This window comes from Atta cephalotes, assembly GCF_000143395.1.
Source record: "Atta cephalotes unplaced genomic scaffold scaffold00001, whole genome shotgun sequence".
Classification (NCBI taxonomy): domain Eukaryota; kingdom Metazoa; phylum Arthropoda; class Insecta; order Hymenoptera; family Formicidae; genus Atta; species Atta cephalotes.
In genome coordinates, this window is record NW_012130065.1 from 14334552 (window position 1) to 14351506 (window position 16955).

The 16955-nt window shown below is 32.6% G+C and overlaps 4 protein-coding genes across 4 annotated transcripts in view; 2 read left to right on the forward strand and 2 right to left on the reverse strand.

Moving 5' to 3' along the window:
• LOC105618963 (protein son of sevenless) overlaps nucleotides 1-265 on the reverse strand; it is a 10530-nt gene extending 10265 nt beyond the window's left edge. Inside the window, exon 1 of the mRNA XM_012200497.1 lies at nucleotides 158-265. Within this exon, the coding sequence (XP_012055887.1) occupies nucleotides 158-265 (108 nt within the window). The remainder of the gene's footprint in view (nucleotides 1-157) is intronic.
• Nucleotides 266-1248: 983 nt separating this feature from the next.
• Nucleotides 1249-3139, forward strand: LOC105627815 (probable tRNA N6-adenosine threonylcarbamoyltransferase, mitochondrial). The gene is made up of 5 exons (XM_012209096.1): nucleotides 1249-1466; nucleotides 1761-2019; nucleotides 2104-2232; nucleotides 2386-2739; nucleotides 2846-3139. Exons 1-5 carry the CDS (start codon nucleotides 1249-1251, stop codon nucleotides 3137-3139), a joined length of 1254 nt encoding a protein of 417 aa, XP_012064486.1.
• On the reverse strand, nucleotides 3056-4695 carry LOC105627803 (GTP-binding protein 10 homolog). Its single transcript, XM_012209085.1, has 5 exons — nucleotides 4654-4695; nucleotides 4271-4574; nucleotides 3972-4190; nucleotides 3275-3880; nucleotides 3056-3177 (listed from the first exon to the last, which is right to left on the reverse strand). Exons 1-4 carry the CDS (start codon nucleotides 4693-4695, stop codon nucleotides 3279-3281), a joined length of 1167 nt encoding a protein of 388 aa, XP_012064475.1. The 3' UTR covers nucleotides 3056-3177; nucleotides 3275-3278.
• A 2935-nt stretch (nucleotides 4696-7630) lies between these two features.
• The window catches only part of LOC105627826 (solute carrier family 2, facilitated glucose transporter member 1-like), a 23508-nt gene continuing 14183 nt past the window's right edge, over nucleotides 7631-16955 (forward strand). The window contains exons 1-3 of the mRNA XM_012209107.1: nucleotides 7631-7819; nucleotides 9134-9137; nucleotides 10735-10754. Coding sequence (XP_012064497.1) covers nucleotides 7631-7819; nucleotides 9134-9137; nucleotides 10735-10754 — 213 coding nt within the window. The remainder of the gene's footprint in view (nucleotides 7820-9133; nucleotides 9138-10734; nucleotides 10755-16955) is intronic.

The window sequence follows — 16955 nt, forward strand, 5'->3', positions numbered from 1 at the left end:
AGAGAGAGAGAGAGAGAGAGAGAGAGAGNNNGNNGGGGGAGAGAGAGAGAAAGAGAGAGAGAGAGAGCAAGTGAAAGAGATGGGGAAAGGGAAGAGGGGAAGGAAAGAGGGATAGATGAAGCGACAAGGAGCAGAATCGGAGCAACGAAAGATGTACCTTGCGCAGGGAGTTGACAAACACTCCCTTCCACTTAGCAGCGTTCTCCTCTTTCTGAAAATCGTAGCCCGATGGCTCGCCCACCGCTGACGCCGGCGACGAAAACATTTCACCGAATGCTCGAGAGTCACACGCGCTCGTTTAAGAAAAGTTCATGGGATTTTCTCAAAGAACATCGTCTGCTGAGCAATCACAAGAAATTGGCCGAGATCGGTCAATCCGTGTTCGGTTCCGGACGGCACGGCTTCTTAGAACGCGAACATCTTCGTCTTGCCCTAGCAGCACGATGCTTTCGACTAAGCCACTCTCTATTGTATCCGCACGCTGCTACTCGCGTTCCACGCGCTCATCGCTCCCGGCAGCGTCATCGAGGCCGAGGCCGTGACCGAGCCAAGAGTCCGAGAACTCCGGCATTCGTGCATTTTACATGCCCTTTATGCGTTGATTTTTCCTAGGATGCGTAATGAACACCAATGTTAACATCACCGACTCAACTGGAACTGACTGGAAACTGAACTGAATCCAACTGACCGAACTCACTGAACTGAGCCTATGATGGCCGCGATACAATCGCGTTCGGAGAATTTATCGATAAATGGGAGTAAAGGGATGGGCAGTTGGTTCGATCGATCGATTACCTCACCGATGTTTTCAAATTCGGCCAATCCTACGTCACTGTTCCTTCTTGTCCGCGGCGAATGTGGAATTTTTACTAGACTTTCATGGAGATATGTCGTAAAGACGTGTTTGGATTGAAATTTTATTTGTTGCACAGTTTTTTCGAACATGCCGATATTGCCGATTGGTCTTCGGAGTGGAAGTTAGAGAAGTTTCTGGAACTGAAAATTCCCTATTCGGTCAGCCAATCAGCATGTTTGAAGAACATGCATGCGTTTGAGAAATGTGAAAGAATATGTATCAAATAAATTCAAACAAATAGCATTTGCATTGATTGATAAATCTGTACAGGCCAAAATGTTGGTGAAAGTGTACTCTGGCAATCTTAATTCTATGAGATATTATTATATACTTTTATATATCCCTAACCTGTTTGCTTAGCATTGGTTAACTCACATGATATTTGAGACGAAATGGCCAAATGCGCGTATTTTTTATCGCGTAAAACTTCATTAGAATTTTGCCAGCCTAGATGTTCAAGATTAAACGTGATACGAAACTTTGTAAACGACAGACCAGCTATTATTTTAGGAATCGAAACAAGTTGCGACGATACAGGATGTGGAATCGTAGATACTACAGGAAAGATATTGGGCGAAGCGATAAATTCACAATATCTTACTCATTTAGAGTAATTAGTTAATTACAAACTATTTATGAAGTTGACATGAATTCTTTAAAAATTTTTTAAATTAAATTATCAAATTTATATAATGTATTCTTAATGTTTGTTTTATTATCTAATATACAAGAATTAACTTATGTATATTATGTATTAGATGTGGGAAAAAGTTCGTGGCGTTTTTTTAATGCCATCTAACGGAAAAAACACCACGAACTTTTTCCCATACCTAATATATTAGAAAACATTAAAAATAAATCTAAAAATTGTTCTAGCAAGTCATACTTGTTTTCTCATTTATAGACATGGTGGCATAATACCTTCAATTGCCGGAAAAATGCATAGACAACATATTACTACAGTTTGTGAGAATGCACTGAAATCTGCGAATCTAAGACTAAGATATATAGATGCTATTGCAGCTACAACAAAACCAGGTCTTCCCTTATCGCTTGATGTTGGAAATAAGTTTGGCAAATATCTTTCTAGGATCGGTAACAAACCATATATACCGATACATCATATGGAAGCTCATGCGTTAACTGTCCGAATGGTACAGAAAGTATGTTAGAGCTCATTATATGTATAAAATATTATATATATATATGACATCAAACATAAAGAAAATTCATATACATGCTTGTAGGTAGACTTTCCTTATCTTGTTTTGCTTGTATCAGGTGGCCACAGTTTATTAGCGATTGTTGAAAATGTTGATAAATTTTATACATTGGGTACTACATTAGATAATGCACCTGGTGAAATTCTGGACAAGGTATATCTTTAAGTTTTTGTCAATTACATGTTTGATTATAAATTATTGGACTTAAAATTTTGTCTAAAAATTATCAATAAAATTTTATGAAAGAACTCGTAAAAACATCTATGAAATGTATAACGACAAATAGATTTGTTTTAAACTTTGCAGATTGCTCGTAGGCTTAAACTTGCAACTATACCAGAATTTTCGCATATGAGCGGTGGTCAGGCAATAGAAAGTGCAGCAAGCAAAGCATCAGATCCAACTAAATTCTTTTTCGAGCCTGTTTTAACAACAAAAAGAAATTGTCAATTTAGTTTTGCAGGAATATGGAACAAAAGTTTTAAATATCTCGATAAAGAAGAAAATTTTGGTGTTGCTGATAGTGTGGCAATTCCCGATGTGTATAATTTTTGCGCTGCCATACAACTGGTTTTTACAAGACACATATGTCTCAGAACACAAAGGGCAATGGAATTTATTAACAATATGAATTTGATACCACAAGAACAACGAACTTTGGTATGCTTAAGATTATGTTAATTAATTTCCGACTTTTATTTTATATATTTGTTTTAATTTATTTTATTTTAATATTAATTTATTTTATATATTTGTTTTAATATAGGTAATATCCGGTGGAGTGGCTTGCAATAATTTCTTAGCAAAGTCTTTAGAAATTGTTTGTTCGGAAAGAGGCTTTAAATTTGTTAGAACTCCACCTCGTTTATGCAATGATAATGGTGTAATGATAGCGTGGAACGGTGCGGAAAAGTGGATGGCAAACATAAACGTTCTCCAAGATAGAGCAGAAATCGAAATGGTATCTATTGAGAAAAACGCATCATTCGGAGAAAGTTGGATTGAAAGAGTACAAGATGCAGACATAAAATGTAAATTAGTGAAATTAAATAGAATTTAACGATCACAAATTTCTATACAGTCTGCCATCTCGAATCCCTGTAATAAAAATTCAATTTAAATCTGCATATTTTTCGAGTCATTCTTACATTAACAATAACATTAGCATTATTTAAAAAATATTTATTTTCCTTACAAATTTATATAATGATTGGTGTGTGCTCTTCAAATTGCCGGTTTATCCTCTCCATTAGCCGGGAGTCCAAGTTGCTATGTTCAAAAGCATGTTTTTTCTCTTCATATTTATCTAATATATTTCGTAGCCTGTCTTTGACTATTTGTATATTATTACCTTTCGAAATTAAGGATGTCGGTAAAATATTATCAAAATGTATCACTTGTTCAGGTTGCATTTCCTCTGGACATGTAGACACATACTTTGATAAGTTGTGCAATGCTGGTTTAATTTCTTTGAGAATATTATTAGCATTGTCAGTGTCCATTTTATTAATTATAAGCACTGCTGGCATTTTTAATAAGTCTGGTTTGTAAAGTTCAATCTCTTTGTTTAATAAGACTATAGTTTCCAAGCAGGATCTATGTCCATGCTTGGGCGACAATTGAAATCCTTGTATATCTACGATGAACATAAGTAACTTTGTTCTTTCAATATGTTTTAAAAACTTGTGACCCATTCCGATATTCATGTGTGCTCCTTCAATCAGACCTGGTAAGTCTGCAACGATAATTTCTCTCAAATCATCGTAGTTCATGACTCCTAATCTAGGCCTTATGGTAGTGACTACAATAGAAAAAGCAAACCGTAAAATCAAAATTAACAAGCAATTAAGATGAAGAATGTAAGAAGTAAAAAAATATGTAAGAAGTCTTACAGGGATAACTAGCGATTTTAGGCTTGGCATTTGAAACTGCTGCCAAGAATGTACTTTTACCAGCATTGGGAAAGCCAACTAATCCGATATCAGCAATCAGTTTCAAATCTAACTTTATCACCTGAGATTCTCCCTTCAATCCACAGTAACCTGTGTCTTTTGTACCTCCCAAACCACCTTTGGCTATTAATATTTTTGAATCCTCTTCGTTTAAATCTCCTATAAGATTTTTAACAAAGGAGGAAAGGAAAGTAACAATATCTGTACAACTTTGAGCAAAAAGTTTGAAAAATATCTACCTAACAATACTCCATTCTGGTTATATACTAAAATACCACGTGGAACCGAAATATTTTTATCTCGACCAGGTGCACCTATAATTCCCCTTGCTGAACTGTCGTGTCCACAATCTGCGACGACCCGTTTGGTCTTCAAAGTATTGGCAACATTCTCCAATGTTAGCCCATCTTTTGCAATTAAGTATATATTACCCCCTGCACCTCCTACTCCACCATAACGAGACAAACCACTACCTCCTGTACCTCCTCTAATATGAAGACGAAGCGTGTCAATGAATCTAGAACGTAGATATTTTCTTGGTTGCTACAATAAAATGAAAAGTTTCCTTAAGTTGTATGTAACACACACACTTGTAATACTTAATTCAATAAGATCTACTCACTTTTTTCATTGAAGCTAAAAGTACTTGTGTCCAAAATACCATTGTATAGCATGAGGCCTGTAACTATCTTTTTATGATCTTATATTCTAATTTACTTGCGTTTATTAGCAATAATATATACGCATCATGTTCATCACGAGAGAGGTTAAATTAAATACATACTGCAAAAAGCAAGTCAAACGCACTATTTTATTCACCGAGTTTGTCGACCGATCGATACTTGATCCACTGAAAAGTTGGCAAAATTATTTCTAGATGGCACCTTAATCTTCATTTCTACTGGCAAGAAGCTAACTATATGACATGATTAATAAAGACATTATTATTATATATAGTAATTATTACTGTTGCAAAGTATTTACTTTGTATGTCATGTAGGAAATTATACGAAACTATTTCTTTCGACATTTAGATGGGATTAAGTTAACATTTTATTAATAAGAGGTGTGCGATACAACAATGAAAATGACACTTTGTACAATATATCATATATTTGTTATTTTGCGATGCCAATATCATTCCGAAAACATCTGTTTGTTTATTTAAGTCTGCGTGTAAATAATAGCATTGCTCGATATATAAGGTGTTCCAACTTTTTCAAATATTTTATATAATTAATTCTTCAACTTTGAATTTTTTTATTTTTTAAATATAATAAATATGTATATCTTTTGTCATTTTTGAAAATATAATGGAACATGTATATAATGATATGAAATATTATAAAAATATAAAATATATATATAAAATATATAAAAATATAAAATATAAAATATATATACTAAATTAACTAAAATACTAAGAAAATTTTTCACATTTTTAGGAATTATCGTTCCGAGAATTTGGAATTAAAAATAGCGATTGTTTAGTGATTTTTAAGACGTCTTTCATAATATTTTAAAAATATTTCAATAAATCATCTTTGAAAAATCTTTTAGACACACGTATTGTATGAGTAAGTATAGATATACAGCTATAACTTATTATTTAGTTTCTTACTTGAAAATAAACCATGTGATGCCGAAATAGACGCGACGGAAGTCTACTTACTTGTCGCGGCGTAAATATTTCATTGACGCAAACATGAATCTATAATATTTTTATTTAGACAAGAAGAACATTAAACGCTTCTATACATAACATACGACAGCATTGAAAAGAGTAATTGTGAATATATATAAGAATAAAATTATGAATTGCAGGAATAAAAGAGAGACAATTATTCAAGAATATATTAAGTCCGATTTGTGATCTTGATATAAATTATAGGGTTGTAATAACAAGAGATGAAAATAAGTAATAACAAGAGATGAAGAAAGTAAAAGATTTTTCTTGAATACTTTGACAAAATTAACAACAAATTTATTTATATAAATGTGCAGATCTTTGTTCTAAACATTAACTAAGCTTCATACACACACATACACACACACACACACACACACACACACACATACAATAAGAGCTTTTCTGAATCTTTAGATCTTTTTCTGTAGATTTTCTTTAAAAAAGATCGATTTGCGCGAGAGAAAAATATTGCGGCTTGGGTTGAGAGAAATGAATCGTAGTTTGCAAACAATTCTCCAGGAATTAAACGAAGTCGCGATGCATATCCCGAGGTTAAGTGAAATCAATTATGAGGAGCATCGCGTGGCAGATCAATTGATCGAAGAGACGGGATGAGGGCTGAAGAGGGCTCTTCTCTCTTCTCGATGAAACTCGGGGATTCGTCGAACAGCGGAGGCGCGTACGCGAAGCGAAGCGTTAAAATTAAATCTAGCCAGAGGCCGTCGGCTACGTCGTCGACGATGGTGAGTCGCCGCGTCCTCTCAAGCTCAGTCTCAAGAGCATCCCCCGGCTGCACGGATGCATTCCGGTTGTCGATCAAACTAAACTCCCCCGTCGCAATTTTTTCTTTTTTTTCCGTGAGCCACCCTCTCTTCGTGCGACGCGCATCCACTGCCGAATCTTCACTGAACATTCGAGAATTCGCGAGACGTTGAAATCGCGCGAACTCGGAACTCTCGACCATCCTCACCTAAGAACTTTATTGAGGTAATCCTTTGTCGTTCAAGATCCGTTTACAATTACTAGAATTTTTTGTCCCTATTGTTGTCACTGCACGTATTAGTATAGTTTTTGTAAAGCTTCTCTCGTTATTAGACGTTATTTTCCGCAAGAGATCAATACATTGCAAATTGATGTTGTCTTCAGCGTGTATGCTTAGAAAGGACAATTGAAGTCTGAAACAATGTAGATTTTTTATTTTTGCAATGTATCAAAGGATTAAAGCTCTATAAGCGGGACTCTGCGTGAGATTTAAATGTCAATATTATATATCGTTCGCTGTTCAACTATACTCGTTTTTCGAAAGAAAACGCTGGAGGCCTGTATATTTTTCAATGTTTTTTTCAGCTAGACTTGAATTTACATTATTTCATCATGCGTTAACGATTCCATTTATATGCATTAGATTTATCTTACAAGAGAAAATCTTATATTAGAAAAAATGATAAAAACATCCTTGTTGCATTCTTCAAACTCAGCACGTACAAAAGTATAATGATATAAATACTTGGAATTAAAGTCTAGAATGTAAATCAAATGTAGAATCGATTTGGCGAAGTAATCGTCAGATCGTTTCTGAATGATAATATAGAACTAGAAGAGCAGGCATGTGTGCGAGGAGTATGTCATCGGGTTACTAGCCTTGATCATTGGCCAAATACTTGACAGGGAGTAACGTTGTCACGTTACTCGTGCTAATTTTACGTACGCCACATACGACGCAGAAAATTAGGAAATTTGATAATAACGGCAATTATGCAAGTTCAAAAAAACGTAACGTCTGCGAAAGATATGCGCGAATCAATTTTATTATCTCGTTTTTTAATTTATCAATCTCATAGAATCTTTTTTATTTCTAAATGAAAACGATAGACTGAGTTTTGCGATTTTAAATTCGCGTTTGCGATAGATGGAACGAGATGACGAGGACTTCGGCGAGGGCTACATCGCGGAGTCGCACCCACTGAGACCAACGCACCTCACGGTACCGCTCGGAGGACGCGGTGATTCGCGTGCACCCAGCATCAGCAGCAGCGTCAGCGACCTCGATGTTCCAATATACACTAGAGAAACCACCGTACCTCTCTCGGCGAGGAAGGTAAAGCTGTCATCGCGACATGCAGGGTTGAGTAGTAACTAGTTAAAACGTTAAAAGTTAAAAAAAGTTAGTTAATTTTAAATTTTAACTTAACTAAGTTACTTTTAAACGTACTTTACTTTTTTAAGTTAAAAAATTTTTTTATCTCTTTTAAATATTTTAGAAAAATAATAAGATATAATAAGACTAAGGGCGTATATTCGCAATCTTTCATATTTTAAGACCATCTTAAGTAATTTCTTAAGATGCTAATATCTTCTGATTATTTTATGCGGTTATGCCTTATGTCTTAGTCCGGATCTACAATAAGTATTTTAACCTTAAGTCGTAAGAAATTGATCAATTACATATTCTTCTCGCATTCGATTGTAATTGGTCAATTTCTTAAGACTTATTAAAAAATAATCACTGATCTTGTATCTTTTTTATGTGCTGGCTGTTTTTTTAAAGTTATATAACTTATATAGTTATATCGTTATGTGTTATATGAGTAAAATATGAATAAAAAAATTAAAAATTAAATTTTACTTAATAATCTATATTGTAGTTATTTAATCTCATTTTAAGAAAAATTAGGACATTATGATCTAAAAAATAATTTTTTTCAAAATTAACTTTTTATTTAACTTAAGTTAATTCAATATTGATTTAATTTACGTTAAGTTAATTTTTTATTCCTTCAACTTTTAATTTAACTTTATTAATTTTATAAAGCCATTGACTTCAACTTTATTCAGTTAAAAAAAAACATTAATTTACCCAATCCTGGCGATATGTTTATTCGAAGCGATGTGCTTCGAAAATTAAATACAAAATTAAATACACACGACAATAAATTCATTTCTCGATTAAACACGTTAACAAAATTATGCAAATTTAATAACATAATCGAAATCCAATTTATTGGAAATAAACAAGAATATTTTCGGTATACAAATATTACGAATTTTTTCTTTTTTGAAAATGCTTTGTTATTTTCAAAGTCATCGACGTAAGAGTTGCGTAAGCAAAGGTGAGAACTGATATATTATTATTCAATTGGAGGGACTCGAAAATATGTGGCTTACTTTTTATATCGAAAGATGTCGCACCAATAGTTGCGCGGACTTGCGCTGTCAGTCGTGACGATACTAACGATTTAAAATATGAATATGGGCTCGTCGGAGCGCGACAGATGCTTTATAGTTAGCTAATACCCGAGGTGTGTCGCATCGCAAAGATGATCGTTTATACTTACTCTATGAAACGAAACATGCGCCAGCGGGAAAACACCCTATTTTTAGAATAATGTCGAAATCTCGCGGTTATTCGAAGCCAGGTGGGCGGACATGCGCGCACACGCACAGCGTGTCTCGCAAACTTTGTAGGTGCGATAGAAGACTCATAATCTTCGGTTTAATTTTGTTTACAAGATGGCATCTCGTGTCCGCACGAAATCCACGTGTGACACGTTGCGAATAGATAAGCGTTTCGCTCATTTTATCAACTATTAAATTTGTTGCAAAGTTGCAACTATATTTGGAATCAATGGGTTCTTTGTGACTACAATATGATACTGTTTGCGCTTGAAATGAAATTCTTGCAGTAACATTTGCAACGTTTCAGCAATATTACAACATTACAAATATTGCAGTAATATTTCTTACAGAAATTAATACTGATTAATTTATTATTGAAGGACATTAATTGCTTAAGGTACTGATAGTGTTTTAAATATCTAAAATAGGTAATTAATTATTATCTTTTAGTATTGACCAGTATTAGATTTCTGTAAGTGATATTGCTGCAAGTTTTTAGGCTGTGGGGAAAATACAAAAGTATAAAAAGTTGAACAAAAGTTTTCTAACTCTAAAGATTTATCGTAATATATCATGTGTACATAACTTTGTCTCGTTTTATCCGGCCAATTTATACATTTTGTATAAATCATCAAAGAAACATTTTCTTATATAATCTTATTAATTCGTATATGCTCTTTGAGAATTAATCGAAAACACGTAATATTAATTAACGATAGCAAACAAATGTCGATATGAAAAAAATGTCAATGTCTGAAAAGGGATGAGGATCGATTTCTGATCCTCTCCTCGTCCAAAGAAACGTCAGACTATTACGTTAACTATTATTTTAATGAACGCGCAACTGTACGTACTCGTGTACATTAGGCCTAGAATTTTCTTAGAATACCGCGCGACGTGTAGAGATGATTATCACGTCGGATTATTGGCAAGAATTCCACGCGTAACTCGCCGTAAAGCCTTCCTCGCTTAACTATTTTTCTCAAGTGTCATCACGCGAAAAGTATGTAACGATCTAAAATACGTTTAATACCCCATTTCTTTACTTCTATCGAATTATCTTATTTTTTTCTCTACCGTTTCTTTTCTCTCTTTTCCTTCCTATCTTTTTTTCTTGAAAATAATATCAATTACGCTACTGGATGCAATAAGACACGTGATCAAGTTTGCCCGAGTGATGTAACAAACACGTTGCGCGTATCTGTATTCGCATTTGATTCGTGTTTAACGATATTCTAGGCAGTTGATTAATTTGCCCTCGGTGCATATTAAACGCGGCTAACGAAACAAGGCGTATATGATTTGAAATTGAAATATAACAGACGTTGAACGTTTCGTTTCAGCAAGGTTATCATTTTTTTGGTCATATCGTTTATCTGACAGAAATAGTCCTGTACACACGCGATAATCGCACAGTAATTCGCGAATTGCGTTTGGTATTTCAACAGGTGATTGACGCTTTTTTCGATCGCGTATCCATGATGGAGCTCGTTTCATCAGCTTCGAGCGCGTATCGATCGAAGCAGAGATTACCATTGTCTGTCGAAAGGCATGTCGCATGTGCGACTTGAAAATTATATGAATCTTTTGGAGAACGTAACCATCGATTCCGCATAGCTACATTAGAAAAAAAATGTGTATTAAATTTTGATAAATATTTACTTAATTTGTTTGTTAATATTTACTTGTGGTAAATATTTACTTAAAAAGATGATTATTAAATATCAAATTAATGTTTCTCGTATCGAAAATAAATATATGTTTATATTTAATAAATATTCGGCTAGTATTATTCAAGAAAATATTCTTGTTTATTTTTTAATTTAGCTCATTTTTTTTTAATAAAAAACATTTGAATATGATTACGGCGATTTTTTTTTAGTACGTTAAAAAACGTACATAAGTGTTACAATCGATTCATCGAAGGACCAAAATGCGGCCTTTTTAATTTAACGATCACGGAGAAACGTTTAGTCGCCGTCATTCTCTATTGGTCAATGCGGTGGGTGTGTGCGGAGGCACGTAATCGGTTCTGTTTCTCCTTCCAAGAAGAAACTACGTCTCTCCTTATCTGACGAAAGCCGCGGTGAAAATGACGTTAGTCTCGCAACTGCGCGGGACATTTGCTTGTCGTAAAAATAGAAAATTACAACGCGAGCGAAATGTCTCGCAGGGAAACGATGTTAACTCACTATCGACTGCTCGATAATGTATATATTATACGCTAAATATCCTCTCGCCCGAGGATATTTTCTAGCTTCTAGCTTCTGCACTTATGAAACAAACATGTGATTTTTAAAAAAAGAGATAGAATATAGAAAGTGCAACTGAATTGATCTAGACTCGTATTATGCAGTTATTCGGAATAGATTCCGATCGGAATTATTTTATTTTCCATATAGAAAACACAATAGAAATCTAGAGAATAATTGAACAATTCCAAATAGGAATTTCGAATCCTAAATATCTATTCCAAATAATTCCCATAATGCTTTAATTAGATCTGACAGATTGTATAACAGATAATAGTAATCTTATTGAAATTTTAACCAGCTTTTTACATTTTCTGTTTATTTTTTTTTTATTTATCTGCATTGTTATTATTATCTGTTATGTTGTAAGGGCAAGCATTATAGAAATTGAATCTTTAAAACCACTTTACGTAAGTATTCTGTTTAAAACTACTTAGAATAACTTTCTGCGATAACGAGCAATTGTGTAAATAAAGCGTTTAAAAATCAAATAGTGCAATGAAAGTGAAGAATTTCAACTATCTTGATAATTAAGCTCCTCTTAAGCCTATTGAATCATCCAATAAACCATGTTATATGCACTTGTCAAGTCTCGTGTACAATCACCAAGATTTTAATTACACATTAATGCATCATTGTAATATCACTCAATTGTATCAATTACAATCTTTTCTGCTCGTTATCCTTCATCTAATGACAAATTGAACACGATAAGGAAATTATTCGATACAACCATATCAAGTATTGAAATCTCCACGGAATCGTAAATATAATAAATTGCCAGCTGAATCTAATATCAGGTAGAAAATAAGAGAGGATAAAAAGAAAAAAATTTTTGATTGCAAAATTATCAATAAGATTCTTAAAAAAAATGTTTGCAAAATATTATTTTCTTTTATAGAAAATTATTTTCTTTTATAAATTATTATTTTCTTTTATAAAAATCTTTTTAAAAATCTTTTTTGTCTTTGCAATTCAAGCTTGTTCTTCAGGACAATTCTTGAAGAATGGCAAGATACATCGCGGTCGATTAATTTCCTTACAATAAGGAGTTACGCGTCACCAGCTGGCTTAAGGGAGTGCGTACATATAATTTTCTCCTCAAGTGTCGCGCCAACCACATCCGGGATGATAAGATGAATGTTCGGTTACGTTTCCGTGTGATCGCGTTGGGCAATATGCCAGTTTTTGACGACAGTTTTGCAGACGTTACCGGCTGCCAGCGAGACGCGAATTTTTTTCGCGCATGTTTAGAGAAAGCCCACGCACACGCGGTTACTTTGTATGCATTTCCTCCTTTCCTTTTTTTTCGCTTTCTCGCAATGTTGCAATAATTTCATAATGAAACGTGACTACTTTGACTAATGATATTACAAAAGGCGATTACTTACGTCGCATTTATTTACGTTCTCGAATTGTAAAAATACAAATATTATATATATTATATATATTATACTGCGAAATAATAAAACTCTTATCATTCTAGAGGCGCGATAACAAAAAGGGATTGACGTTCGTATCGCTTTTGTATAGTCAATTCCTTATTAGCGAATAAATAAATCGCTTACATAACTCGACTATTTGATAATCGTTCGCGATTATAGTCAATAATGATCGTTTTCTAGTTTCAATGTTTGTACTAGAAAACTCTAGTATGTATGTAATATACATTGGAAGTACATACATCCGTTTTGCGGATGAAAAAAGAATATCCATATTTCGGATTACCAAATTTTCTCTATCTTTACTCTTTAATACATAATACTCAGTAACACGAAGAAACTTAATTTAACTTTGTTATTACTTTTAATTAACTTTGTTATTACTATCCATTATTTATATATTTTATTAAATATATAATATAATATTTTACTTCAAATTGTAAAATTAAAGTTATAATCACCAAACAATTTTAATAAAATAATTAAAATTTATATTTTATTCAATATTTTTACCATGCAATATTTTTATCATTCTTTTCCGTTATAACAACATTCTTTTTTTCAATACTTATTTATGTTTTGTTAAATTTGCATTCAAGATTTTATTAAACAAGATTTAAATGTATCTATGTTATTTTTAATAATGTAGAATAGGTTTTTTTTACAACCCCTGTTTCAAAATATTAAAATTTACATAGTGAAAATTTTTCCATCTTTATCTGGAAAATTTGGAAATGTCAGGGAATTTTATTTTCTGCGGCAATCTTGAAATATTATACGAACTTTTTGACCAATCTCAAGTAAAGTCAATTTTTAACATTTATATAGGGAAAAAAGAAAGGAAAAGAAAAAAAAATAGTAACAAATGTTTCTCTCATTATCAATCAGAACTACTGACTTTTTAAAATAATCTCTCGTTCACTTTTCGAGATGGTCAGCAATCCTACCCTGATGTTCATGACGTCATCATCCCTATAATCGATCTCCAAATCCGTATGCGCGGTGAATGATGTAATCACGATTTAACTCGCGCGGGAGTCTCCCTCTTTATGTGGGTGGCTTATGAAGGGATGAAAAACATTAAGGCGCTTGCGCCGTGTGATCAGCCGATGGGGGTCGCGCTGGCTGCGCCAACCCCCATCTGTGGGGGGTATTCAGTCACACGAGGATCGAAACGAGCCCTCAGAGTAGACGAGTCCGCGCTTCCTGTCTCACACCTGCATCGCCTGCAAGGTGAGTTTGTGAATATTTCCTCACAAAATTCCGCACATCATTCCTCTGCTGATCATGGAAAAGAAAGGCTATTCATATCGCGGATTTTATTGTGTTGGTGCATGTATTATTCGTGACGATTTCGACATCTTCTTGGATTCATCGAATTGCGTCGATCCCACAATGTCAGCACGAACATTGAGGACGGATGCTTCTGTCAGATATTGAAATCTTCGCATTGCACAATTCCGCCAAGTCGAATTCTTGATAACTGAGGTATGAAAAATGCCCCCTAAATTCATCTATGTTGCCGACCAAAAAAACATTAAGAGTTTAATTCTCAGATTTTCATTTGAACTCCTCAAGATTGTGCCGGTTTCAGTTCTGAAGATCTGGACACGGTACAATGAATTCGATTACTTCCATTAGTACTAAAAGTTGTTACACATGGAATTAGCAAAGTTAAATATAGAAGGACATAAATATTTTAGACAGTTCAATAATAACATGCCACATTACTTAACAGAATATACATATATTATTTTATTGAAAGTTGATTATATTATGCCACTATATTTAGATACTTTATATAAAACAATCTTTTTAATGTGCACTCGTATTTCACTAATTCAATGCGAAGTCACATTAATGTTTACTCGTATTTCACACTGTTATTAGCATTGTAATATCATGTCATATGGTAGCATTCACGACAAACATAATGGAAGATGTATCTATTGACCTTTATATTTGACCTTTGCTCGGTCAAGCCGGATTTTCCTGTGACGCTACTCAGACGCAAACGTAATTGTGTAAATACGATTTTTGAAAAAGACAATCGCGATAAGATTTAATACTAAGCGGAAAACTGAACGTACGTTCATTCGTACGAACGATTCGTTTCCGTATGAGATATTTCGTAATGTACTTTATTGTAGTTGCGTGACACCATTATGTCACTTATATCACATCGAGCTGCACGCGGTATGCGTGATACATTTTGCAAATGTTATAATGTGCCTTTTAGTCTGAAAGTATACTTAATTATCTCGCTGCTAAGTAAATGTAATAATTTACGTTACGCATAATTTGCGTGTTTAATTAAAATTTTTCACGCAAGGGATAAATTATATATTTTAGAGCAACATAATGAGATTACCTCCAAACGAATGTAATAATAAAGTATTGCGTAATTATGTTATAATAAAATTTGAACCTTTTATATATGTTTAATCCGGCTGTATAATTGAATTGCTTAATAAAAACGAAATATTAAAATTCAAATAAAAGAAAAATTAATCAATCGAATCAAAAATATCACAATTATGAAACTTTTCAAAAGAGTGACCATCTTAATTATAAATTTAATTAGTATTATATTAAATTAGTATTATATTAAATTGTAAACAAATATAAAATGCATGTGCACTTTTTTAGTTTTGTTTAATTCTATCGTAAATGAATTTTGGCCATAATTTTGACTACAATTATGTCAAGAAAGAATATATATAAACAATTTTTATTTGTCCGAAAATTTTTCTTTTATCTATGTTATGATTCATTATCGATTATTTAGTATTTCTTTTATAGTATTTCTATTATTATTACTTTTGTAATATTTTATTATTATTTTTTTTTACTAGTATTTATTTTTTATTTTTCCTCTCTAGAAATTTATTTCCAGCCATTTTGTAGTCTAGACATGTCAATTATTAGAGCATGCTTGATAAATGCTTCGCCTAACTAATCGGATTTGCATGAAATAAATTTGAAGAAGAAATATGTCAGAATAATAGAAGAATAAAGGAACGATTGCATCATCCTGTCCTATCGACAATGCAGTGACAGTGGAATCTTCGAATGGAGTTTCCCGTATACATTAACTTTCATATCTTGTATATTAATCTAACTAATAATATATTATTAATGTATCTGTTTCTTAATAATTTCAATGGAAAACGTAAGAAAAAGTATTTTTGTGAAAGTCGATATTTATTGTACTTTTATCCAAAATTTTTCAACAATATCCAATTCTTACCTCATCAAACTTCATGTTAACGTGAAAATATTTTTTATTGAACTTTTCTGAACAAAATCTAATAAGATGGAATTTTTTATATAAAATGGATTCATCACTGCAAATGCAATGTTCGTATAATACATTTTGTCGCGATGTAATTCAGAATTTATATGTACAATATAAAATATATAATAGTATTTTTAATAAATTTTATTACAGATACATATGTTATCGATTTATAAATGTATCGATTGTGAAAAATATTTAAAAATTTTCTCACTTTATAGTTTTAACATTATTGTTGAAATAAATTTTTTTACGACCTTCGTCATATCTATAAATCACATCACGTTTGCACTTGTCATCCTTAAAGGTGAGCTTTTTATTTCATATTGCATCATATGTGTGCAATGATGCAAACAGTAGCCGTTCTTAATCGATCGATATCGCATTTTATAAGACATTCCAACGAGTTATCGCGAGTTCTAAAAGTTACTTTTTATTGCTGTAAAACGATTTTTTTTCATTTTCGAGCGATATTGGCTACACTACGGATTTTTCGGGTCTCGTATATTTGCATAGAGAGATATCGCATATATACTCAAAAATTACATTTTTAGAATTTCACTGATTAACCAACCTGTTTGTTTTCTATTCTTTCAAGCTGCTATACGATGGGTGTGGAAAAAGAAAAGGTATCGTATACATATATCTACGCATTATTCTTACGTTGAAGGTATAGCCGGAAATTAAAGGTAGAATGCAAAAGTTTTACGTAATTAATTTAATGAATAAAATTATGTTTTACTATTATTGTTTTTATTGTATTATTTTATTTATTAAACGTAAAGTATAAACATAAAATATAAAGATGGGATTTTTCACATTTATTTATTCTTTATTTTTATATAG